This window comes from Maylandia zebra, linkage group LG6, assembly GCF_041146795.1.
Source record: "Maylandia zebra isolate NMK-2024a linkage group LG6, Mzebra_GT3a, whole genome shotgun sequence".
Taxonomy (NCBI): Eukaryota; Metazoa; Chordata; class Actinopteri; order Cichliformes; family Cichlidae; genus Maylandia; species Maylandia zebra.
Window position 1 is genome coordinate 28,142,095 of NC_135172.1, and position 26,549 is coordinate 28,168,643.

Here is a 26,549-nt window from a genome sequence, read left to right on the forward strand (position 1 = left end):
ATTTTTGGATGAGGGTAACAATTAATGTTGTTTGCACCCCCACCACCAGGGGGCGCATTTGAGGTAAAGCAGCACTCCTTCTTCAGTGAGCTGGACTGGAACAGTTTGCTGAGACAGAAGGCAGAGTTCATCCCTCACCTGGAGTCAGAGGAGGACACAAGCTACTTTGATAGTACGTGTGTCTAGATTTATGTGAAATGACATTAATATTAGGTTCATGGGTTATTTAAAGATGTTCTGACACAACCCCAGCCGGAAAATCACATTTTATCTTCTCTGCCTCTCTCTCTCTCGTGTCTGCCAGCTCGCTCCGATCGTTATCACCACATCAATACGTACGACGAGGATGACACCAATGACGATGAGCCAGTGGAGATCAGACAGTTCTCATCCTGCTCTCCTCGCTTCAGCAAGGTCTGTCTGACTTTGCCTCTCACTTTTTTAAATCTCTGTCTCAGTCACTTTTACTTTTTTTTTTCCTCACTCTGTCACATTTTGTCACACAGACATCGGACAGGATTAAATGAGTGAAGAGACAAGATTTTTAGATAAAAGTAGGTCATCCTGTACATAGTGTAGCATCTGGAGGTCGGACCAGGTCTCATGTCTGCTGCTAATAACTCTAATTGGACTCACTCCGCCATCATCACTGATGCTCTTTTCTCTTTCTATTTTAAGACAGTCAGGGTCTTCCACCTGCTATTTTTCTAATTCCTCACACTACATTTTTTGCTGTTCCTATCTACAGATGTGTTATGATCCAGACATCTTTTTAACTATATTTGTTTTCACATTCACACTTTCTGCTTGGCTCCTCCAATTCTGATCTGTGACTCCCTCTTCTGTCACACTTTCTCTCTCTGATGGGATTTTCTCACCTCATGCTGTCTTTTCATATCTCTTTGTCTAACTCACTCTGCCTTCCCTCCATTTGCTCCGTCCACCCCTGCTTGGAAACAGAAAGTGCCTCAATGAAATCCCAATTTCAGTTAAATTTAAAATAACGTTACAGTTAGCGTTGCAAGGCTGTTTGGCAGATTTTTACAGGTATTGCACGTGAACAGAGACATCTGTCAAGCACCCTGAAACGACAAGATCTGTGGCAAATACACTATTACACTAATTTAATGTACTGCTGTAGAAATATCATTATTAATAATGATAATTTAATCATAAACTACTTTAATTATTAGTTAAGTGGCTTAGATAAGCAAAAGTCTGCTGGTTTGACTTGGTGTGAAGACTGGGTACTTCTCTCTTACTTGTGTAGCCCTAAAGATAAATCTCTGACATTTGGACTGAGAGTGAGACAAACTTTGGTATTTTATTTGAAAGCTTTCTGACATTGTCCACACCAGACTATGAGCACGGGAACAAGGAACCTTACTCGGAGCATGCAGGAGGGAAAGCAGATTGTCAGATAAAGACTAAAAGGAAGACAGGAATGTTTATACACAAGGAAGTGATTACTGATTAGCAAGGTTTCCAAACTCAAAATAAGACAAAACCCAGACACTGTGACACCAAGCTATTAGATCATTATCCAAGAAATTCAAGAACAATTTAATTAGTATTGTAATGTCGTTCTGCAACCAACAAGGGCGTGAATGCAAAACTTAGACCAGCACACTTTTAAAGTAGGTTTGGTGACACTCATTAATCTTTTTTCTGCATGCTATAACAGAATATCATGTGTCACCTGATACATCAGTGTTGCTAGACCCCTTTTTTGGGACAAGTGCCCCAGTAAAATCTCAAGCTTCAATTTTAACAAGCACTTATATTTGGCAGGGGATTTGTCCAGAAGCCGAGGAGCATTTGCAGGTGTGTCCGGGCATGGAGGCTGCAGTGAGCAGCCAGTTATCCATGGATCAGCATTCTGGCTGAAACAAGAATCAAAATGAATGTGCATCAACACAGTTAGGTCACTTGAATAAGGGTCTTAGTTAGGGGAAGTTTAAATAGCATGCTGTATGGCACAAGGTGGTCTTTGGACACCTCTCTCCAAACTTCCTCCTTACATACTGAAAACAGTTTGAATGTAATTTTTAATTCATCACACTGATTTTCAGTCCTCAGCCTTTTCTTCCTGTTTCCCTTCTCTAAAAATGGGCTTGTTGACAGACACTTTTCCACTGAGACCATTTTTGATGAGGCTTCAGCAAACAGTAGGTTGGATAACTGAAGAGCCAGATGCATCTCTCAGGTCCTGTGTCAGATCTTTGCTGGATTTTTTTCCAGTCGCAAAAATGCTATTTTATGCCTATCAAACTCTGCTAGCGCTGTCATTTTTCATATTCAACTAAAGAAATTATCAATTTTTACGACATACTGCTAGTATCGAAGTGCCTGAAGGTACAGCGTAAAATTGATTCTTTGCTAAGTTAAGTTGCCTGTTATTTGTAGACACAACACTGGTTGTTCCCTTGAATTAGGTGTCTTTTAATGTTTGAGTGATTTATAGAGTTAAGGGGATTCATAGAGTTAAATGAAAAAAAGTATCAGGTAGGACTGGACTGAGAGTGAATGACTGTAAATGAGTCTAATGACTTTAAGTACCTTCAGAACGCCTGGAGAACTGTTGCTGATGATCACTTTAAAAATACAAGAAAATCTGACTCCTTTGAAGCAAAATTAGGGGTTTTACATAGTGCTGTATTGTCTTGATCATCTTGAACCACTAACAAACAAAGATAAAACTAGGTGATAGAACAGAAGAAACTGCTGCTAAATGACTGTGGTGCATTTAACAAAAGAAGGAATGCATGAAGCTAAGAAATTGTTTGTAGCTGTTAACATTGTTTTTCCTGCTAAGCCGATAGCTCAGTCTTCAGCTGATACTTGTTTCCATGGTGCACTGCAGAATATTCTTCAGGCTTTCCTTAACACAGCTCAGTTCTTGTCCTCCCCCACACAGCTTAGCTTTCCTGTGTTACTCTGCACATAATAAAGGCCTTACAATTGAATTATGCACATGTCTTTGTGGTACGTTAATACTCACTTGCATGCAGAGAAAACATTCATGCTACTGGGAGTGTCTTTACAGTAGTGCAAAGCTTCTTAACCACTTAATTTGATAATAAAAAAACCCCCAAAAATACTGTACTTAAATTCATAGATTAGTGATATTGTAATATTTCTACAATATCTTCTAAAAACAGGCAGCTGAGAGATCCACTTTATTTTTTTACCCTAGGTGGGCCTTCCTGACACAATGCTCCCAAAGATTTATGCCTCCTTCTACTCTCAAACATATGTTAGGCAAATGAGTTAACTGCATTTTACTTTTAGATGCACAGTGTTCCCACGATTAAAACCCCACTGATTATATAGCACAGTAACCATTTGCCATGATTACATAATGCACACAGACTTGCATCAAAGCAAACTGGTTAATAAATTCCAAATGGACATTTTCTCCAGTCTTGCTCACTCACATATCTGCAAAAGCCAAGGTGGAAATTTGTATTTTTGAATTGAAGCTGCCAATAGTGAAAATTACGACTGCCAGAATGTCCTAAAATTTAACAGCTCATAATGTTCTCCTTATCAGACTCTTAAAGTATTTTGGCCAGACTGTGACACATAATTTTCCACAGAAATTGCAAACCTGAGCTGTTAGAGGCTTCCTAAGGAGGCATATATGCATGTTTTAAAGGCTGAATCATCTAAAAGAGTAAAATCTTTTTTTAATGGTCTGCACACATTTTGAGCTGGCAGACCACATTGAAAGCTAAAACCTGGACCGAGATGCTCCATTAACAAGTCCTCCATCGATTTGGCATTTCAGACTCATGGCGGGCGGTTTTATCTCCTATAACTGAAATTGCAGTGCGACCACAGTTTGCTTGGGGATTCAGGTGTGTTATACAGCACTGGATGTAGCCTCAGGCAGTGATTATGAGTGAGCTACACACGTTTGGTGAATATCTGATTATTTTATTTGTTATACTGCTGGCTCTATCCTTTATGCAACTTTCATACATAAGCAGACCTGTAAAAATAAACTGAAGTGCAAAAGCTGGTGAAATTTAAGGAATCTGACATCTTCCCCACTGGTTGGCTGTAGCTCAGGCAATGCAGCGGGTTGCCTTCTAATCAGAAGTATCGCTGGCTCCTCCTGTCCATGTGCTAAAATATTTTGGGGCGAGATACGGAAACTGAAGTTCTTACCAATCCATCGGTCAATGTTAGATAAAAGTGCGTATAGGTGCACTCGGTGGTTGGCCAAATGACACTTGTAGTCTAAAGCACAACGAGACAAAAGGTGTCAATGATAGTACCAGTCCATTTATTTGTGTATTTTATGCCAGGTTGCTACCAGAAACTATAGACTGAAAAGATTGAGTTTCCAGGTCAAATGGGGACGTGGCTCAAAGGAAACTGAAGTGGGATTGCATAGTTTTCTATAGGAAAGCTATGCAAACTATGCACTCGCTTAATCTATAACCTCATAAATACCTTCCTGAAGAGACTTCAGTCTTGACAATCATACTGAATACTGCATGCTACTAATTTTGTAAGTTATGTTACCAATTAGAGTAAAATAGATGATAAAGCAGTGTGCGTTTTAGGCTGGGCAGCTTTGTGAAGTTGCTGGTTTCAGGGGAAAAAAATGACATCAAGCTTTGGTTGATGTCACAGACTTTTATCTACAGTCTATGCCAAAAACACTCTATCTCCACCTGAACTGAATAATAAAAACCATCATATCACCAGTAATTGTTGAAATAAAGGCATGTGTCTGAAACAAATTCACACAGAATGTATATCTGCAACTCCAACTCAAAAGCAACATTTCTCCTGAGCTATTAATCAAAGCCAACAGACCAAATGCTCATCGATCTGACTGTGTCCCGCTGCAGGTGTACAGCAGCATGGAGCATCTTTCTCAGCTGGAACAGAAAGCTACGTGCTCCGTGTCCCGTCGGGAACACAAGGGCCCACGGGAGGACAAGGTAACGAAGAGAGAGAGCATGGGCAGCTTCAGCATGAGGGACAAGAGCTGGAGGACTGGATCCCCTGAGATGTGAGTGGTGGGCAGCACTGAATAAGGTTCAGTTTATTGTAGGTATGACACAGTAAGGAGGGGTGTTCTTTACACCTAAGCAACGTATGAGGATGTTCATGAGGTGATTCCCTGAAGGTTTTTTCCTTTTGGCAGCCTCACTTATTTCAGTTTGTCTGGAGTTTTATTTCCATCTCACTCACACCAGTTCTGACACTCGTTGTATAAAAAGATCTTTGTGTGAGGATTTGCACTCACTTTGAGACAAAAACAGCATCAGATCCACCCAGTCTGAAGGAGGAGAGCCGAGTTTGATTGGTGCCTCATATGTTTCTGTTCAACAGATTCATTAGTTTTATTCCATTTCATTAGTTTGAGTGCAAGTGGTTCAATGATACTTGTACCCTCGATTCTGAAGCTGTTTCAGTTCCTAACAGACACAGCTTATTAGCTCTTCGTCTGTTACAGGAAACGCCTGCCTCAATCTTAATATTGAAAACTAAAGACCTCTAATTAGCTTGCATCAATCATTTTAGTTTGTAGCTCGCATAAATGGAAAATTTACTCTCATTGTGAGATCTAATTCCTTCATACTGTGGTTTGCATACACAGGAAACAGATTTCCATTACTTCTCATGTCTCCATTTCACCTCAGGCTGTTTGTCGGGATTGAAATCACTCTGTATTCACACGTGAAAGGAAATAACTGATAGGTTCTGTCTCCATAATAGAAAATCAAGAGACTCATTATTTATTACCTTACATATTTTCTCCCCAGCCAAAACAAATGGACATTATCTGTATCATCTCTCTCTTCAGCCAAGTGTTTTTTCTTACAGCTCATTATTTAATTATGATTTAATTAGAAAAATAATAAAAATACATGATCTGATTGTGTCCTGTCTTTCTCTGCTAAAAAAAAATCACTGGTGTTTAATTACTGCTAATTCAAATGCAAAGTGAAGTGATGTGGTTCATTAACTAGAAAGAAATGTTTTCCTTAGAAATTTTTTAAAAAAGTATCGTCTCAGACTTTTTGTCATATTTCTTAAATTGTGAGTTTTTATTATTCCTAGTCTAGAATCATAGACATTCCCATCGGCTGAATTTTTGTAGAATGGTAATTACCAAAAGCAGGGAAGGAAAAGCAAAACACACCCACACAGGTTCTGTAGGGCTGTAATAGTCATTGCTGCACTGTTAGAGCAGACAGTCACTTGCGTGGTTGCAGAGAAATTTGTGCCATTACCTTCTCTGACTGCATCCTTCTCTTACAGGAAGCGCCTGTCCTGTTCAGAGTCCCTCTACACAGAAGGTGATGCGAGCCCTCCTCTTGGTGCCCGACGACGCTTCTCAGCTCTGATGGACACGCATCGTTTTGCCTCACCTCTAGAGGGCGAGTCCGAATTCCTGTCCCGCCAGAACTACATGAAGGTCCGTGGCACTTCGCTGGACGGGACTACTGTCCCCTCACCGAGCCTGCTGGAGCAAAGGAACAGTCTGAAGGAGATCAATGGGGCAGGTGTGTCAGCAGGCGGGAAAGCCTCAAAGATAGTGAAATGTTTGCAAGGAGAGAAAGTGACAGATTTTAGAGCAGATAGAGAAAGCAAAAGAGGTTTTGCCTATAAGATGGCTACTGTTGAGTCAGCTGAGTCATTTTTAACATTGTTATTAATTTGTGTGCTCACAGACAAATCTCCAAGGCCAGGAGAGACACCAGGCATTACCACAGCCATCACCACATTATCCCCAGGTCCTGCAGCAACCGGCCGGGATGTGATGACTCCTCTGTATGACCCTCTGGGGCCACGAGCAACAAATGACTTGGTCCTCCGAAGGGCACGCCATCAGCATTTGTCTGGTGAGGGAGAGAAGCGAAACTCCAGAGCAGGCAACAAGGTCATTAAATCAGCCTCTGCCACGGCCCTGTCTGTTATCATACCGTCAGGTAAGAAGGGCAAGGAAAGAGACAATGAAACATTTAATAATACTACTGATACGTCATACTTATTTCTCCTCTTTACCGTCTCCTTGCTTTTAGTGGAGCAGCATGGCGGCTTCTCCCCGCTGGCCAGTCCCATGTCGCCCCACTCTTTCTCCTCCAACCCTTCGTCACGCGACTCTTCACCCAGCAGAGACTTTTTCCCAGCAGTCAGTGTGCTGCGCTCCCCCATTACCATCCACCGCTCCGGAAAGAAATATGGCTTTACTCTCAGAGCCATCAGAGTCTACATTGGAGACAGTGATATCTACAGCGTACATCACATTGTTTGGGTAAGAAACTCTCAGACATGTATTAATGTTGTAGCTGAACTCCATAACCTCACGCAAAGAGGGATGGCCTGTGTTTTGATTTGTGAGTGTGCTTTTAGAAGTGGAGCTGCCATTAAATAGGAATCAATAATTTAAAAAAGGGGATTAAACTGAAGGGAAGCACTTAGAATGCAGAGCAGGATTAGGACGGCGGTAAAGCTGGACAATAGGGACATAACAAGATCACTGCTGTTGAACGTTAGAGCCACTTTTCTAATCTCACCATACACAAATATGCTACATAATCTGATCTGAAAATATTTGTCTTGTCTTGAGATTTACCAGTGAGAATCACAACATGAGCATTCTGTTTACATGGAGGTGATTTTCCCCCTTCCGCAAACTTGAATATTTTTTGCGTTTTGGCAGCATGTGGAGGACGGTGGCCCCGCCCAGGAAGCTGGCCTTTGTGCTGGTGACCTCATCACTCATGTCAACGGGGAGCCCGTCCACGGTCTGGTCCACACTGAAGTAGTGGAGCTCATCCTCAAGGTCAGCAGGCTTATTTATTCTCAGTTGTTCCACGCTGGCAATATAAATAACCAGCTTTCAATTTCAAGAGAAGGCTTTATGTAAATGTGCTTGTCAGTGCGGAAATTATTATTGCTCTTCTGTGCAGAGTGGCAACAAGGTGACGGTGACAACCACACCTTTTGAGAACACCTCCATTAAAGTGGGCCCTGCTCGTAAGGCCAGCTACAAGTGCAAGATGGCCCGGCGAAACAAGAGGACGATGGGCAAAGACAGCCAGGACAAGTAGGACAAGTAGCTGCTACACTGCACTTATACAACGACTCAGCTGAACTCTCGCCTCAATAACATATTTTTCATTATTATAATGGCTGTAGACCAAAGAAGAGTTAGCCTTACTAACTGAAGAGCTTTACGTGTTTTGCTTTATTGATTATAACAGTTTTGTGGCTGAGGTACACATTATACATTTAAAGCAGAACCTGATTTCTGTTTATTTTAATGTACTACAAAAAAAAATATCTTCGGAGACTATAACAAGACTTCGAAGTCAGTAACTGCTTAAGGTCAAAGCTATCTTGAATGCAGCAATGACAGGAAATTTGTCAAAACACTGTAGAGCAGCACATCGCCCTGAGTCTGATATGATTAAAATAATAGAGAATTAATGCAAAATTGTGCAGTGTTTTTGAGAAATGCTTAGCAACAGTTTAAAATACTCAGTGTACTGTATGTAGCTAGTACGCATTACTTGCAAACCCATCAGCACTGTGCTTTTAAACGAAGTTAATAAATACTGTAAATTACTGTCGGTTATCTTTGTTCCCAATTCAGACCTTCCTTCCTTCTTTAATTATTCTCTTCTCTATCCCGCAGTAAGAAGCGTAGCTCCTTGTTCCGCAAGATCACAAAACAGTCCAATCTCCTGCACACCAGCCGCAGCTTGTCCTCCCTGAATCGCTCTCTGTCCTCCAGTGAGAGTCTTCCCGGCTCCCCAACTCACAGCCTGTCTGCACGGTCTCCAACTCAGGGCTATCGCTCCACCCCTGAGCCCTCATACTTGGGTAGGACACTGAAAATAAACAGTGCACAAATTAATTTTACTTCCTTGGGGGTTTTGACAGCTTCACTCATCTTTTCTGCTCTCTGCAGGTGCGTCCTCTCAGAGCAGCTCTGCAGCATCCAGCACTCCAAACTCCCCGGCTCCCTCACAGCACATGAGACCCAGCTCACTGCACGGCCTCTCCCCGAAACTCCATCGCCAGTATCGGTCTGCCCGTTGTAAGTCTGCCGGTAATATTCCACTGTCCCCGTTGGCTCACACGCCCTCCCCCACCCAGTCTTCACCTCCACCTTTACCAGGTCACACTGTAGGGAGCTCCAACACAACCCAGTCTTTCCCTGCCAAGCTCCACTCTTCCCCGCCGGTGGTACGTCCCAGGCCCAAGAGTGCCGAGCCTCCGCGATCACCTCTCCTCAAACGCGTGCAGTCAGCAGAGAAGCTCGGCTCACCTCTAACCCAGTCAAGCTCTACAGGAGGGCTGGGGGGTCCACTGAGGAAACACAGCCTTGAGGTGCAGCACTCTGAGTACCGCAAGGACGCCTTCCTCTGCGAGCTTGGGCTCCAGAGCCTGCTGGAGACAGAAGGGGAAAATTTGCCTCCTAATCCTCCCCCTCTACCCTCATCCTCAACTTCCCCAGAGACTGGTGTGCTGAAGCCAGCGAGGAGACTAGGGAGACAGGAGTCACCACTGAGCAGGGAAACACTACTGGCTGGAAGGGAGAGGGAAGAGAAAGAGAGAGGAGTGGAGAGGGAGAAGGAGGCTGGGACAGGATCGCAGTCATCCTTAGGAAGAAAACCTCATGCAAGTGAGCAGCCTTTGAACTCACAAAGCTCTGTACTAAGTGCAGGAACTACTAAAGCTATAACCCCTAGCACGCCTACCAAAACAACAGGGGGTTTAGGTGCTCACAAGGGGCCTGAGAAGTTCACCCAGAGTCAGGTGGACATGTCTCCAAAACAGCTAGACTCCAAGATAGCCAAAAGTCTGTTTTCTAACAGTAAACATCCACAGGAGCAGCAGCTAGGGGGCAGACCTGAATCAAAGCAGGAAGGAGACAACAAGAGCCGGTGTGGTCTTCCTGGAGCTGCCTACAGCAAAAGCTCTGTTTCTGCTCCAGATAAGTCCGCTGGCATCATCACAACAGTGACAGGAGGTCCTCTGAGCAAAACCTTTAAACCATCAGGAGTTGGAGACGCCCTGAGAAAGATGGGGACTGACAGCAGTGACACAAGGACACCAGACCTTGGCTCCAAAAGCCCCAAACTACCAGCTCGGGTCCTCCCTCCTGTCGTTCCCCCGCATGGGCAGGCGCTGTCACTGGCCAAAGTAAGGCAGGGACTCGGGGCTGTCAACTGCTACCGGGGATCACTCGACTGGGAGGACAAATGTCGTCTGGAGGTGGTGGAGGAGCACTCACCCTCTCCTTCTCCTTCCCCAACCGCGGTAACCCCCTCCCTCTGTGGACCTTCCCTCTGTAAGTCACGGCCTGTCTCCCCTGGTGACAAGACAAGCTTCGTCAGCCAGCTGACCACTGTGGCCAAAAACGTCCTCGGGCCGATCAAGCTCGGCTCTCAAGAGGGGGCCAAGAGCAAAGAGCAGCAGTCTAAAGCAGCAGAGGAAAAACAGGGAGGCACAGTGGGAAAGTCTGACTCTCCAGCTGGAGGTCGAGTGGTTGTTGGGGCTGCAGTGGTGACCCAGAGTCCTGCTGGTTCACCGCTAGAGAAGGCAACAGGTAGCAGCCTGCCGAAAATGTGACCTCATGGAGTCCCTAAATGGGACTTTAGTAAAAAGAAAAAAAAAGAAGATGCCTTTTTTGGACAGTGCAACAGAAGACTAGCACTTAAAACCAATGTACATTCCAGTTTAAGAGTATAAAATGTTATTTATTGATTCCAATCACTGACTGAATCTAACCTAAAACCAGGAGTAAAAGATCTACTGTAAAGGTGCATTAACTGTTGATTTTCTATTATAAATACTTTAATAAGAGGACTCTAAATGTAATGTGAAACACTTTATCAGATGTATATGTGAGTCTGTGTGAATGCATGTCACATGGTTTGTACTGTACATGTGTAATAGGTACAAGATGGTCAAAAAGTGCTTTACAGATCAAAACATGCTGAATACTGTGAATACCAAATCCAGTCACTCTATTTTTTCTTTCAGCCAGCCCTTTTTTTGTTTTGGGTTTTTTTTGATTTTGGTTTTTTTTTTTTTTTTACTGCTCGTCAACCAAAGCAGTGAAACAGTCAAATCAAAGTTGACACATCAAACAGTTACTGAGTAAGAAGATAATTGAGCTCTTTATTCATCATCCAGCAGTTTACTTTCCTGAGTTAAACGGTCAGACGAAGCCAAAGCAGGCACTCTGTCAGTGGACGTCACAGCGAGCACAGTCTCGCAATCTCTGTCGTAGGGGATTTTGTGTGTGTGTGTTTGTGTGTGCAAGCGCATGTGCGTTTAGCTACCCTGGGACAATTTCTGGTGGTTCTTGAAGGCCACAGAGGAAAGCAAGAACGTCAGACCTCGGCGCTTATCTCTCCTTCGCAGGATGGGCTACCGCAGCCCTTTTCTTCACTCCATCTCTGGCTGCTGCCACATTCGCAAACACACACTCGCACATCGCCACAGGAAGCAGCTGATTTTCATGCATTTAAATCCATACGCCTGTGGTCACACGAATTAGGACACAAGTGTGTTTATGAGTGGATTAAGAAGCGTGTGACCATGTTTGTGTCTGTTCAAAGACTCGGCAGACTCAGCGAGGGTCATTGGCATGAAAATTCTCCTCAAAATGAGCAGTCAGGATCCAGTAACAGTTAAAGTATTATTTTATTTTTTAAGCAGGAAGGAAATCCTTCCCCAACAAATCAAACCGGCACAGTGAAGGTTGCTTGGGAGACTATAGCATGTTAAGGCATAGAAAAATGTATTATGCACATATGCAGTGAACCCCGTGTGTTGTTTTCAGTCAAATCTGAAAAAGCAGGCAGTCATGGATGTAGCATACTATAATCTACTTGTTAAAGGGCTCTATAGCAAAAGTAGGGTTTGTGCATACATGGAATATCACATCGAGCCCGTTCTCTTTAAACCAGGCTATCTACAGTGTAATCAGAATGACTTTGTATTTAGGTACTTACAAGTTAGCTTGTCCAGACTGATTAATATAATCCTCACATTTTGCTGTGCAACGTACAGATAAAAGTGTTTGTCAGTGATCTCAGCAGGAATGCTGGGAAATGTTCACAGGAGACACACACACACACAAAAAGATGTTCCTCTCTCATTGGTCATAGTCACTTTCTTGTAATTCATGACTATCCAGTGTACATAATCTTATGCAAATCCATGTGTGAGAGTAGGTGGCTAAACAGATTAATCCAGATGTGATTGTTAATTGTCACTTTCTGCCAGTGATTAGATTTTTTGTAGATATTCAAGGTTCTAAAAACATAAAAGGGAAACTGATTCAGCCAACAACAGCATGTAAATCTGACACCAATGCAGAAGTTCACGGATTAAAATGTACTTTTACCTCCAAACCTCAAACAAGTGGTTCATCTGCACAACATATCTAGTGAAAGTTTGTCTCGGTCACTTCCGACTGGGTGTTCAGTGTACAGTTTAACGAAGAGCAGCCGCTTGTTGCTTTACATTGTTGTATCTGCCTGGAAATCCGCAACAATGAGCTTAAGACTGCATAGAGCTACAAACCAGGAGGCTGATCTCTGCTGTGTTGGCAGCAGTTTTTTCACATAACCATTCATGAATATGAAAACATATCCCATGCCTTACATGCTTGGCAGGGATTTCTTTTCCCATTTGACACACTACTCTACTGCCCTCCAGTGGTTAGCATCAATATCAAATATTTGAAATATCATAATCTATTGGAGTGAGTGTTTCCTTGATGAAGTGCAGAGCACTGATTTGATGGTTGTTGTTAGCCATACGGTTACCAAATATGCATTTAAAGTTCTAATGACAAAATATTTGCAGTAATTATAAAATGAACACTTGAAACATGAATTATTAATTTTCCGTTGTGACTGTTAATTATATCTTTGTGAATAGTTACGTTTTTAAATATACTGTCTTATATTCACAGCAAGGAGTTCTTTTATACCTTGATGTAATAAAGGAGTCATCAGGTCATCTCAAATCACCCGATTAAGAAAACAAACTCCTGCAGTTATTGTATCAAAATTCAGGCCTTTTGCTGATCAGTGGTGTCTATAATACATGTTTTAAAATGTCTTTTTCTTTCCGTGGTTGACAGAGAGAGTAGTAGAAATGCACTTTATTTGAAAGAAAAAAAATCTTGAGTTGATATTGTTTGTAAGTTACTATCCTGTATACAATGTGGATTCTACAAATGAACACAAAAGTCTGATAAGTATAAAAACATTCCACATTTCTCTGTTCACTCGAAGTGTATTTAGTTGTACCACTGCGGCATTTTTGTTTGTGATAGGTGTGACCTAAATGCAGACACCTGAAGTGCAGTACGTGGAATAAAATTCAGTTTTTGTTCCAAAACTTGCAGGATCTCACTCTTTTTTGGCTTTAACCTCTAATCCCACAGCAGCATTTATCACAGTAAGCACACCTCTGGCTACAGCGTGCAGGTAATTATTAATAAGTTCTTTACACCTGAAAAAAGATGTTCATGTCATCGTAGCTGTTACTAATAGGAGAGCTTGGTGGGTGTTGTTAATTCTGACTTCAGTGTCCTACTTTATGAAAGGGTGTTACCTAGGGGCAAATATGAATCATTTTTAAAAAATAGACCTTCTTTTAGAGCATTTAGAGCCGTCAAAGACAGGTGTAGCTAATAACCTTTCACAGCTGCTGCAGCGCTATAATCTCTGGAATAAAGTCATAGTTAATGTTATTAGTTATCTCTGTGTTTCTCCAGCTGTGAAAAGGTTTATGAAGCTGATTCCTTTGCAAATGAAAAGGCCTCTGATCCTACCAAGACTATCAAGATTACAGTTAGCTGCATTTATTAACAAAATAAAATGGATTGGAATCTTCTGTCAACAAAACTGTCATTGACTAGTGGAGAAAACATTCACATCCTTTAAGTGTCTAAGGCCCATCTATTTTCTTCTACTTTTGGAGTTGCAGGGAGGCTGGAGAATTTCCTAGCTGGTACAGAGCAAGAAAAAAGGCACACCTTGTACAAGCTGTGAGCCACTACAGAGACAGACAACCACACACTGACATCTGAGCCTACAGTCAGTTTGGAATCACCAGTTAACCTTAGGGACCAAGTCTAGGGCATGATGTATGTGTAACCTCCACACGTGAAGCCGTGTTAAGACGGAACTAAACAGATACTTGCACTACTTGTGCATATTCGCACTGAATTCTTTTCTTAGAATAAGGATAAATTAAATCAAAATAGTGTGCTTGAACTAGGGCATCATGGTGGTACAGTGGTTAGTCCTGTTGCTTCACAATGAGAAAGCCCTGGGTCTGACTTAACCAGGCCAGCTGGGGCCTTTTCTGTGTAGAGATGCATGTTCTCTGTGGGTAGTCTGACTTTCTCTCATAGTCCAAAGACATGCATGTGAGGTTAAGTGGTCTACCGTTCTGTGATACAGTAAACTGGCAACCTGTCTGCAGTTTGCCCTATAACAGCTGTGCAGCTGTACAGGTGCAATAAATTATTACTTTCATAGCTAATTAATTAAGCAATGTTATAACCATCAGTCTAACCCCTGAAAATCAAATTCTTGGAGGTAATTTATTTTTACATGAAAATGTATCCATATGTATTTGAAGACATATGACAGGTCTGTTAATATATTACTCATTTAAAAGATGGTAGTGGTGTGTGCTATGATGTTTGGTTTGAAGACAGTGATGCTGACAAAAGACAGGAGGCAGAGAAGATTTTCATTAAGAGTTACTGATATGGACAAGATTAGAAATGAGTATGTCAGAGGGACAAATTAGGCTGAGGGGTTTCAAGAGAAAGTTAAAGAGGCAAGACTGAAATGGTTAGATGTACAGCAGAGGGTAAGTGAATATACTGGACAAACAATGTTGAATATTGAGCTTGAGAGCAGGAGAAAAAGACCACAGAAAAGATTGGATGCAGTGATTGAGGACATGCAGAGGATTGGTGTGACACAGGAGGATGCCAGGGATAGGATGACAGGTTAAAAATATATGTTATAAGTATATAGTATAAAGTTACTTACCCTTCTTTATCCTTAAAGCTTGAGTCTTCTACCAAAGCCCTGGGGGCTTGAGAGTCCTGCACAGTGCACTGCTCTGGACGGAGCTCTCGAATATCGTTTATGGGATCTGCTGGAGCCACTTCCCCTGTTTGGCAGTCATCGGATTACCACAGTCACCACTGTTGCCTTCACCCTACACATCTTAGCCCTTGGTATTTCTTGAGCTCCTGATGTTTCTTCTCCCTCATGTTGCTTTCACTTGGTACAGCTGCATCTTCCACTATGACTGTCTTCCTCTGCGTGTCCACCACTACTATGTCCAGTTGGTTAGCCATCACCAGTTTGTCTGTCTGTATTAAGAAGTCCCGCAGGGTTCCCATAATCAGTTGTGACCATCATCCTGGTGTACTCATGGACCTTGCTGTTTCATCCTTGATGGTGGTTCTGACACTCATTAGTGCTCAGACTCATTCCTTCCTTATAGAGGTGGTGGCTAATGTTTGCTCCCTTTTGTAGTCTGTATCCATATCTAGTCTTCTTAATGTTCTGGCTAAAAGGGGGTTCGGGCCTATGCCTATACAGCAGTGGGGACAGAGCATCTCCTTGGTAAATCCCACTCTTGATGGTGACTTTCCTAAAGAAGGCTCTTAAGGTCCTGTCTTGTATAGTTCTAGGCACTCCAGGATCCATGCATGAGGGACTGATTCACAGGCTTTCTTGTAGACAGTCCAGGCATAACACCTGGACTGTCTACAGTGCTCACCCTGGTCTTACAGCCTCAAGAAACTGCTCTATCTATCAGTAGCTGGCGTTTCTGCCAATTCCTTACTGGGTCCTGCTTGAGATTTTTTTTGTTGGATTTTGGATGTATGATGGTTATTCTGGTTGAAAGCTGCACAAAGGTAACTAATTACACCATAATTATTTACTAATATATAAACCAAAATTATATGTTACTTATTATTTTAACTTTTTTCAATTGTTGGCATGTTTGTACCTAAATTTATTATTTATGTTTAGTAACGCATACTTTTTAACCAGGTCACTCATTGCATAACTACAGGACTTATTATTAGCCAATGGCACCGTGCACTGCGCATTAGTGCAATATTATCCTATCAGATTTGCTACAGGATTTAATTCAACCAATAGTGGTGCGCCGGAAAAGGACAACAGGAAGTAAATGTTGTCCGGTCAGGAGCTGTCACACGGAGCAGCATAGACGCTATGTAGTAGCTTATTTTCGTAACCGTGTAGATAAATGACTTTCTGTGTTAAATGGGAGGAAGTCTACCATTCGTACATTAACTGTATTTTATTATAAAAGCATTAAGCTCTTCGGGGATTCCGTCTTCAGTGCTAGAGAGCTAACGCCGGGGCTAGCTGCTGAAGTTAGCGTGTTCAGCCAGCTAGTCTCAGGCTGCCGCTGTACGCCAGGAGGGAGGAAATATCCGAAATGAGTGGCTCTATTACGGGGTACCGACCTGCTTAACCGACCTTTACATCAGGTATGTTGTTGCTGGCCTTTGATTCTTTAATAATGGTGAAAGACGCTTTTTAAATTAGGTATGCGCTATAGTGCTGGTGAGTCTTTGTGACCAGAGCAGTAAATGGGAATTGACAGTGAGGCTGCTGGTCAGAATCCGTTCATATACCCTGACACTGGTCGTGTCATGAGAGTGTTTCTATAATAGATTATGGTTAATAAACCGGTTGACTTACAGGTGATGAAAAATGGTAGCCACCATCATCATCAGATGACTTTTACAGACGTTGAAAAGCCCGACATACCGGTTGTCAAATGGTTATCACATGATGAGTGTTTTTTTTCTTCTCTACCATAGAAACGTTTCCATCAGCAGGATCAGTTAGTACTCATCGTAATACTCTCTGTTCCCTGTCGAAAGTGCTACTCATCAGTTTCAGGGCAGGGTGAAAAAGGTCTCTGGTACTTTCCTTAAGTGTTTTTCAAATTGTGAAATGGGCAGCTGTGGATGATTACTCGGATTTACTCTGACAGTTTGGTTTTTTTTTAATGTTTCTTTGTGCTGTTTGCCCTTGATTCTGACTTACAGACGTTAAAAAACGAAGGATCTTACTTTGTTCTTGTTTTTTTTCTAGAGTTAAACATCCATAATGAAACAAGGAAACCTGTGAACTGCTCAGGTCCTTAGGCTGTTATCAGATCTCTCAAACGCAAGCATATTGTTTTCAGCAGAAAGTATGAGTGTGGATCATTGACAGACTGTATAATGCAAGAGGACTAAAAAGAAAATTGTGCATATACAAACATGTTTTTATTTTACTTAACCAGACAGACAACTCAGATTAAACATCTCTTTCGCAATAGTATCCTGGCAACAGTTCAATCAGTTATACAAGCTGATGATACAAATACACAAGGGAGGCTTCAAATGCACATGTGATTAAGAAGGTGCAAAAGCAAGCAGCTTCCTCAGTAGTTATTAATAATGACCTTACAGAGTTTTTAGAAAAATATAAATATCTAGGGGCACACATTAAAATGATATTCAAATACCAGTGACATTTACATAAAAGAATACAGCAATTATAGTAAATGTGGAAGTTGGACATAGAATGGGTCTTTTTGTTTCCAGCTCTCTGTCTTAGTCACTGTGGCTCAGGTGGCTCAGTGGGTCATCTGTCAGTCAGCAGGTTCCTTCACCGTTTAAGTCTACCTGCGGAAGTGTCCTTGGGCACTGAATCCAGAGTTGTACGTCCTACTTCAGTTTTATTGTGTGAATGTTAGAAAGTGATTAGCCATGGATAACAATCCTCCTTCTTATAAGAAGTATTATTTAATGAATGACTTTGATGTTTTCAGGGGAAATAAAATTTGTTGCAATTACATACCCGCATACATCAGCTAAAAATTTGACTTCTTCTTTTACCCTAATGGTTTATGTAATTAGTCATTTATCTGCCAAAGTGCAAACTCTGCCTCTTCTGTTGTTACCAATTCCGTTTTAACAATGGAGAAATTGGGTTGAGTTTGTTTGTTTGTTTGTTTTTAGCAACATGAAACATGAAAACAAGACAACACTCCCCACAACCACCAACACAGCTGGTCCTCCTATTACATCAAACAGAAAACACACAACCAGGTTTCAGGAGAAAAAAAATGTTAGAGCATACAAACCAGAAACAGGTGCTCATCTCTGAAGGCAGTGTTGAAACTGAAAATGTGTACTTTAGTTAGAATCTGCTAAACAATGAAAAGTTTCTCTAAATTTACAGGCTAATAATCAATATATAAAAGGAAAATACCATAGAAAATGATCAGTACAGGATTCATGGAGCCTCTGAATCTTACTTTTTTTTTTTTCCAAATTGCTCTTTACATCAAGGTAGAATGTCAGCATAAACAAAACTATTGAGTGGAAATACACCAGGCACTACAGAGGATTATCAGTATTCTTAAACCACCAGACTTCAAGACCTGTGGGTGGTACTTGACCAGAAGCAAAAGGCATCAGTAAATGTATATTTAGCATTCTGATTACAGAATGGAAACTTATTACTTATTACCATCACATGGATGACAAATGTCACGTCTATCCGTTGATAACTGGATATATGTGACAACGGCAATGTAGAAGATGAAAAACATTCAGCACTGAGAGATAAATATTTCAAGAGGCTTTTCAAACCTACAGTTTAATTTGATGAAACATAAAATCCACTTGTGTTTATAAACTAGAAATAACAGGGAGATTTCAGACTTCTGTTAAACAAGATGGCACAGATAATTAAGAGCCAGGAAAAATCCAGTGTAACTGTGTGCTGTGTATTCAAAGAAGAAAAGCCACTTTTAAAATGAGTTTAAATCCAAGTAAATATTTGAGTTAATAAGTATATGAGTGGCAGGATGAGTGTAAAAGCGTTTTGAGTACAAGATGCATCAGTAGTTAATTTTTTACCTAGATTCTTGTGTTGTTCCTCTTTTTTGTTCATTCATCAGTTCTGTGTCGCAATGAGGAGCACAAGAGGTAAGCTCTGAGGTCTCGGAGCCATGAACTCAGTTTCCCCGAGTGCAGCACAATACGTAGGGGGAGTCATGCAAGATGAGCTGGTGGACAGGGGGAGGCAGCAGCAGCCCATGGAGCGGCAGGGCAGCTTTGGAGTCAGGCCTCCACAAACTCAAGGTGCCAGCAGAGAAGCCGCCGGGGAGCTTGACGAGATGGACAAACTCAAGGCCAAACTTATGTCAGCGTGGAATAATGTCAAATATGGTTTGTAGTCAGTTTTAAGTAATGAAGACTGAGTGTTGGATTTTTGTTTATATAGAGGAGTACTGAGATTTCTGCTTTGAGAATCTTTTTTGCGCCTCTGTCTGCAGGCTGGACTGTTAAGTCTAAAACCTCCTTCAACAAGATGTCTCCTGTGACTGTCCTGGGTCACTCCTATCTGCTTAACAGTGAAGGTAAGTGCTAAATGTATTCATACATCTTAAAACTATTTCCTCTCTAGAGAAACGTAAAGAAGAATAGACCCCAGGTGTTGTAGTGATGTGTGCTGTGGCTAACCACACTGGTTAACCGTTTCCTATTTAAATGTTTATTTGACATGAGAAAGCTGAGCAGTAGGAACTAAAACAGACAAAACCTGCGCTTTTATTTCCAAAATATTATATGCAGGTATCATAACTGAGCTTTTTCATAATTTAAAATTAGTAATACAAACAGCTTAATGCTTGAACAAAGTGCTAGAGCTCTAAATATGTGTGTGTTTGTGTGTCTCTTGCTCCACCTCTCTATTTCACTCCCTCTCAGATGAGGTGGAGCGGTTCCGCCTAGCGTTTGTGTCCAGGATCTGGTTGACCTATAGGAGAGAGTTCCCTCAGCTGGAGGGCTCCACCTGGACAACAGACTGTGGTTGGGGCTGCATGCTGCGCAGTGGGCAGATGCTGCTGGCACAGGGGCTCCTGGTTCACTTGATGCCCAGAGGTAGAACTCTCCATCTGGTACACACATTTTTACATTTAAACATAAGAAGTGTTCATCCATTAAGAATATAAAATATCATAAAAATTAGGTTGCGGCACTGACCAAGATGTGTCCTCACATATAACTCAAAGCTAAAGATGGTCCGTGTCTCATTTCTGGTTTAGCCAAGAGAGATACCTGAGTAGAGGGTGCAGGAAGCTATGAATTCACCAGGGTATAACCTGTGCTAATCTCAGTGTGACATTTGTCATTCACTGACTTTGTACTCTGGAACTGGCCAGTTAAAGACCATTTAATTTACTATCCCAGTTCGTCGCCCGTCACCCCTCGGTCAGTTACAGAAAAAGTTAGGTGTCATTTCCAGATGAGTGAGCAGTGTCCTCGGTTTCTCAGTCACATCAACCACCACTATGATAGCACGGAGAAAACCCTCAGGTTTGGGATCTCGCCTACAGGTTCCCACATGGTAGCCATGTCCATCTTTTATATACAGTCTATGGTTGACTCAAAAACTGACAACCCATCCTTTCTCTAACTCCGTTCTTTTGTTTTATACACAGTTTTATACTGTTTTTTTTTCTGTGTGTATACTCATGTCTGTAACATCCTCTGATCGTTTAAAGTCTGAAGAAAAAAAATAAAATAAATACATTTTGTTTCTGTTTTTCTAGACTGGGTTTGGCCAGAGTCTCAGCAGCTTACTGATGTGGACTTTGAGGTATTCCATCCACGTTCCCCAGCCCGGGCTGGAGGGGTCCCAATACCCTCCTTTGGCTCTCCACGAGGTTCCAGCACCCCTGAGAAATCCCTGCCAAGCAGTCAGGCACCTAGATGCAGCCAGAAGAAAAGGGTCTACGAGTCCACAAAGGACAGGCAAGAGCACATCCACTCCAGGCTTGTTACCTGGTTTGGGGATCAGCCCCCAGCACCTTTTGGCGTTCACCAGCTGGTGGATATTGGCAAAGGTTCGGGGAAGAAGGCTGGTGACTGGTATGGCCCCTCTGTAGTCGCACACATACTACGGTAAGGGCTCGTTTTTGCAAGCAAGGCTTTTCTGTGTTCTGAAATCATTTACACAGCTGTTAAGCATTTCCAGAATTATGGAATTGTTTTCTTGTCCCTTTCAGGAAAGCAGTGGACAAAACATCTGTGGTCACAAACCTGGCTGTATATGTGGCTCAGGATTGTACAGGTGAGATTTATAGAGCAGATATTTGTTTAGCTTAATAATGAGAAAAGAGCAGATTGATATTTGCTTTGCACTAAGAGTGTAAATACACTCACCGGTCAGTGTTTTTGTACATCTAAAGTTAAAAGCATTTATCAGAATTGGGGATTAACAAACTTAAAATGTGGCATGGTTGTTTGCACCAGGCGGGCCGGTCTGAATATTCCAGCTGATCTATTGGGATTTCCCCACACAATCATCTCTGGGTTTTAGAGAACGATCCAAAGTAAAGAAAAATATCCAGTGAGCAGGAGTTATTTGGCCAAAAATGCTTTGTGGATACCAGAAATCAGAGGAGAGTGACCCGACTGCTTCAAACTGATTGGAAGGCAACAGAAACTCAGATAACCACTCATTATAATTTAAGTATTTAGAAGAGCCTCTATGAATGTAGAACACTTTGAACGTTGAAGGTAATGAGCTACAGCAGCAGAATATCATGCCAGGGCCACTCCTACCAGCTAAGAACAGGAAATTGAGGCTAGAAGTCACACAAGCTCAACAAAACAACAGAAGAATGGCTTGATGAGTCTTATTTTTTCCTGTATCATTTGGATCCTAGGGTTAGAGTCTAGCATAAACAACATAAAATCGATCCTGTCAGGTTGTGGTGTAATGGTGTGGGGGATAGTTTCTTAGTACCGACTGATACCTTAGGCTACGGATAGGCTGTATAGATTTGAAAACTGCGTTTTCGTCTGAAAACGCTCCGCCTCCACTGGCGTTTTCAGTCGTTTTCACAGAGTTGTGCGTCCACATTGAAACGACCCAAAACGCTTACGTTCCAGTCCTGCGCATGCACAAAAGCGAGTGAGAATTAAAGAATTTGAAGAAAAGCTATCCGGAGCATGTACAAACTGATATTAATCATTTTTAGGGCTGTCAGAATTGAGAGCAATCAAAACAACTGCTGTATAATGCACTCCGCTATCTTTGTTTAATTGGTCACATGACTGCACCACATGACTAAAATGCGTCATCGAGACGGGAAAACGTCGTCTCAGTGTGGACGGGAGGCCAAAACGGAGAGAAAACAATGCGTTTTCAAACAAAAACACAGTGTGGACGTAGCCTTAAATTTCACATGAACCAAGCACCTTTGGGATGTGGTGGAACAGGAGATTTGCATTACAGATGTGCAGCTGTCAAATCTGCAGCAACTCTGTGATGCTGTCACATCAGTATGGACCAAAATCTCTGAATGTTTCCAGTGCTTAGTTCAATTTGTGCCGGAAATAATTAAGACAGTTCTGATTGCAAAAGGGAGTCTAAACCAGTACTAACTAGGTGTACCTAATAAAGTGTCTGCTCTCTACATCATGCCTGTTTTAACCCTCACTGTTTCTGTGCCTTGTAGTGTACAAAGAAGATGTGGTGCATCTGTGTGATCGGTCACTGAATCAGACTTCTTCCGATCCGTCCAGTCAGGACTGGAAGTCTGTTATCATACTGGTCCCTGTCCGGCTGGGAGGGGAGGCCCTCAATCCATCCTACATCGATTGTGTCAAGGTCTGTTAACCATCCAGTGCCTGACCCCACTTCCTAAAGGATTTTAAGTGTCTAAACTCATATTAAAAATATTTGTGTTCATTCTCAGAACTTCCTGAAACTGGAATGCTGTATTGGAATAATCGGAGGCAAACCAAAACATTCGCTGTATTTCATTGGTTTCCAAGGTGAGGATTGCCAAAAACATACTCTGTACATTTTTTTTTTTAATCTTTTTGCATAAATCCAGCCGAAGCAAGGGCAGCTAGGGAAGAACTGACATTTTTTGCTGTTATGCTCCTCTGCAACCCGTATTATTCTTGCAGTGGCGATGCAGGAGCCACACATTCTCTCAGGTGTGGATAATGACGCGCTGCTTTGGTGCAGAACTGCTACTTCTGCTTATCACGCTCTGCATTACTCTTCACGACACTTTACTCTTAAACTTAGGATATCTAGAAGCATAAGTAAAATGTGCTTTTAAAAACTGTGGTGTCATTTGTCACTTTGTCGCTTATTAGCTGATTGCTAATGTGTTTAACTGCTACCTGACAATGGTTTAAAACCCTTAAGGCAAAAAAGCACATCCCAAATAAATCTTCACACTACAAATGGAAACTTCCTGTATGAACCATCACAAAGCCTCTCTGAAATTAAAAATATAAATTGTGCCTTTTGTATCAATGTCTAATATAATATTATACATATGTTTTGGTGGTTTGTTAAGGAAGTAGAGTTTGTAACTTACAGCTTTGGGCTTCTGTGGTAGTTGTTACAAAGGTCAGCAGGAACAAGCTGTCTGAATTATAAAAAGTATGAGAGACTATTCATCATTTAACTATTTGATTTATTGTTTTATACTTGGATTCCTCTCTGTCTGGCAGATGAGCAGCTGCTGTATCTGGATCCTCACTACTGCCAGCCAGTGGTCGATGTCAGTCAAGTTAACTTCTCACTGGAGGTTTGCTGCCTGCTTCATTACTCTTCTCTTCTGTCTGTCTGGCTTTTATCTCCTTTTTTTTCCTGGGATCATATCATATGACTTCAAACTCATTCACGGGTCATTAAAGATAACATGTCTGCTTAGTTGGCTCTGATCTGTTTATTGTATGACCCATGTCTCCTTTTACCACTCTGCAGTCGTTCCACTGTAGCTCTCCTAAAAAGATGCCCTTCAACCGTATGGATCCGAGCTGCACCATCGGTTTCTACGCCAAGAACAAGAAGGACTTTGAGTCTCTATGTTCTGCTGTCAGTGAGGTGAGTTTTTACAACCTCCTCACATTTTTGTGGCTCTGATTTAATTTATACAACATACTAGAAATGAGCAGCATTTTTTTTTCTTTCTTTTGTAGAGATAAATCTGTCCTGTTTCTGACAGTTAAATATGTTTGAGTTGGTTTGGAGGGAAAAAAAGCAATATTAAGCCATCACTTTCGGCTCCAGAAAGCTGAATAATCATCTTGCTGTTTTCATTTCTGCACAGATACAATTTCAATAGCTCAAGTTACACAAATTTTTCAAGCAAAGATTTCCGATTTTATTTTTTCTGAGTTGAGGTCAAAACATGAGAATTGGCTGCTTTTCTTTGTAATGCCTAACAGTCAGTTGAATACGAGAGCAAATGTAGAAAGCGAGTGCTACACAATCGAAGCAGGTACTGTATGTAGATCTTCATATTCCATTCAAATAATATATGTGCCAAGGATGTAATTGGTTTGTTTGGGCTTTTGCATTAAAATTATTACATTTTTCACCATTGCTAGAGCTTGGCCCAGTCTTGAAGTGTTCTCAGTAATTCATGCATTAATTTTTAGAAGTATTATTTACCATTGTGGGAGAACAAAATTGGAATATTTTCCCAAAACAAATTTAAATATAATAAATTGGGAGATATCGTTATGATAGTTTGAAGAAGAAAAATGTCAAAAACTGATTTTTTTTTTTCCTCTTTTTCTCTGCGTGCGATATATTCTGTTTTGTTTTTAAGATTATCTGCTTTAACTGGACTTTGTTGTCCTTCCAGGCTCTGTCATCGTCGAAGGAGAAGTATCCTGTCTTCACCTTTGTGGAGGGCCACAGTCAGGATTATGGACTTGAGGGTCACAGCAGCAATCACAGTGGACCTCCAGCTCATATCCTGCCTCCAGGGAGACTAGGCAGAAGCAACAACAGAAGAAGCAGTGAAGAGTTTGTCTTCCTGTAAAGCTCTGAGGACGATGCTCTCCCATCTGTAGGGGGCAGAAGTGGACACTCAATTGCCTTTAAAAGACTTGATTCTGTCGATGGTGCGGCTGCAAGGCGGGCACAACTCTTTTGTGCTTTGTCTTCCTCACTGGTCAACACGGCTGCTGTCATCACCTCTGTGTGGGTGGCGTTATAAGCTAACAGGCATTAGTGACTACTGGCTGGAGCACTGCTTTACCTGACGAAGGTGACTTCAAAATGGATAGAAACGTTTTCAAGTACTTGAAATGTTCTTGGTTCATTTTATCAGACGACGTCAAAAAAAGCCTCAGTGGTGTCTGCATCATCTTTAATTGGCTCACTCGTCTGCCCGATATTGTTCATGACTTGTATTATATCACCTTCCCTCTGCTGAATATTTTTTTTAATTTTTATTCTTTAAATTAATTAGATTTAAGAATGTGTGTTTTGTGTGCGAGTGAGTGTTTTGTTAGTGTAATTTATTTGTCTTTTAAATTGTGTTAAGGATTATGCCGTGTCACATCCCAGATAAATTTCAGATTCTTCCACGAGCGTCTTGAACAGCTGTAAATTCATTTTTAGACATCGTGGTCTCAAGCCCATGCACTTTCAGCTCTGACTCTTTATTCATTAAGGATATGAAAATCTGCAAGAAATCTGCTGTTACATTGTTCCTGCTGCTTAAAGAACTAAAGGTCAGGTATAAAGAAAAACAATGCCTAAAGTTGGAGATGACTTTTGTATTTTTGCCTGTCAAACTGTGGCTTAAATCATTCCCGCTATACTATTATATAAACATGTTTGCAAAGTAAAACACCCAGCTCTTACTTATGTACGTGTTCTAGATTTTACCTTGCACAGCCAAGGTAATGAGACAAACCGAAGCTGAATGGAGATCTTTTTTTTTTTTTTTTCTTTTTTTTAAATTTATTTTGTTGTTTGCTTGATTTTCAGACTTCTGCTGCAGTGTCTCTGTGTTTTTGTTTGTCCCCTTTTTCTGTAAAAGCTACTACTGCAAGTTGCACTACTACTGTTATTGAGTTTATTGTCCTGATTAAACTTCAGACACTGGAATTACAGTACATGTTACTGCGTTTTTTTGTGTAGATTTGAACTGCAGGTATATACGCTGTCAAAGGAACGAGAGCGATGGGAAATGATCAATTCAATGTTCTGTAGTTAGCAGGGTCAGAGCAAATACGCTTGTTGTAAAGTTTATGCAGCAGATGCTGAAGTAACATGTGGCATATAATTTCATTACTCACACCTTGTTAATACCACGTTGGAGCCCTCAACAAGGTGCTGGAAACATTCCTGAGATTGTTGTCCATATCACATGATTGCATCACACAGTTAATGCAGATTTGTAGGTTTTGAATCTCTTGTTCCACCACATCTCAAAGATGTTGGACTTTGAAGGCGATATGAGTACAGTGACTTTATCATCAGTTCAACAACACCAAGGCAGGCTGTGACATTTAAATAATATATGATAAATATCCTCCACATCATTACGCCACCATGACACCACTTATTGTATTTTAAATTGTGGGGGAAAACAAGCATGCAGTATGTATTTTTTTTTTTTTTTTTTTTTTTTTTGTG

General features: G+C 41.4%; 2 protein-coding genes across 4 annotated transcripts in view; both read left to right on the forward strand.

The window, feature by feature from the left end:
* Positions 1-13,394, forward strand: part of mast1a (microtubule associated serine/threonine kinase 1a) — an 85,673-nt gene extending 72,279 nt beyond the window's left edge. For all 3 annotated transcript variants that reach the window (XM_004567876.2, XM_004567877.2, XM_004567878.2), the window contains 10 exons: positions 50-172; positions 305-414; positions 4,866-5,029; positions 6,286-6,530; positions 6,699-6,956; positions 7,050-7,282; positions 7,691-7,813; positions 7,941-8,077; positions 8,669-8,856; positions 8,945-13,394. In XM_004567876.2, coding sequence (XP_004567933.2) covers positions 50-172; positions 305-414; positions 4,866-5,029; positions 6,286-6,530; positions 6,699-6,956; positions 7,050-7,282; positions 7,691-7,813; positions 7,941-8,077; positions 8,669-8,856; positions 8,945-10,611 — 3,248 coding nt within the window. In that variant the 3' untranslated portion in view covers positions 10,612-13,394. The remainder of the gene's footprint in view (positions 1-49; positions 173-304; positions 415-4,865; positions 5,030-6,285; positions 6,531-6,698; positions 6,957-7,049; positions 7,283-7,690; positions 7,814-7,940; positions 8,078-8,668; positions 8,857-8,944) is intronic.
* A 2,826-nt stretch (positions 13,395-16,220) lies between these two features.
* atg4da (autophagy related 4D, cysteine peptidase a) lies at positions 16,221-26,023 on the forward strand. Its single transcript, XM_004567875.3, has 11 exons — positions 16,221-16,561; positions 19,036-19,306; positions 19,414-19,497; positions 19,847-20,020; positions 20,692-21,043; positions 21,148-21,212; positions 22,606-22,757; positions 22,846-22,924; positions 23,621-23,697; positions 23,877-23,996; positions 24,763-26,023. Exons 2-11 carry the CDS (start codon positions 19,087-19,089, stop codon positions 24,940-24,942), a joined length of 1,503 nt encoding a protein of 500 aa, XP_004567932.1. The 5' UTR covers positions 16,221-16,561; positions 19,036-19,086; the 3' UTR covers positions 24,943-26,023.
* The last annotated feature ends 526 nt before the right edge of the window (positions 26,024-26,549 follow it).

Excerpts from the sequence above, each read along its gene's own strand:
- atg4da (XM_004567875.3), top strand. The coding sequence starts at position 19,087 with ATGAACTCAGTTTCCCCGAGTGCAGCACAATACGTAGGGGGAGTCATG. Across the intron at positions 19,307-19,413 it reads GTGGAATAATGTCAAATATG|GCTGGACTGTTAAGTCTAAA; the intron begins GTTTGTAGTCAG and ends CTCTGTCTGCAG. Across the intron at positions 19,498-19,846 it reads CTATCTGCTTAACAGTGAAG|ATGAGGTGGAGCGGTTCCGC; the intron begins GTAAGTGCTAAA and ends ACTCCCTCTCAG.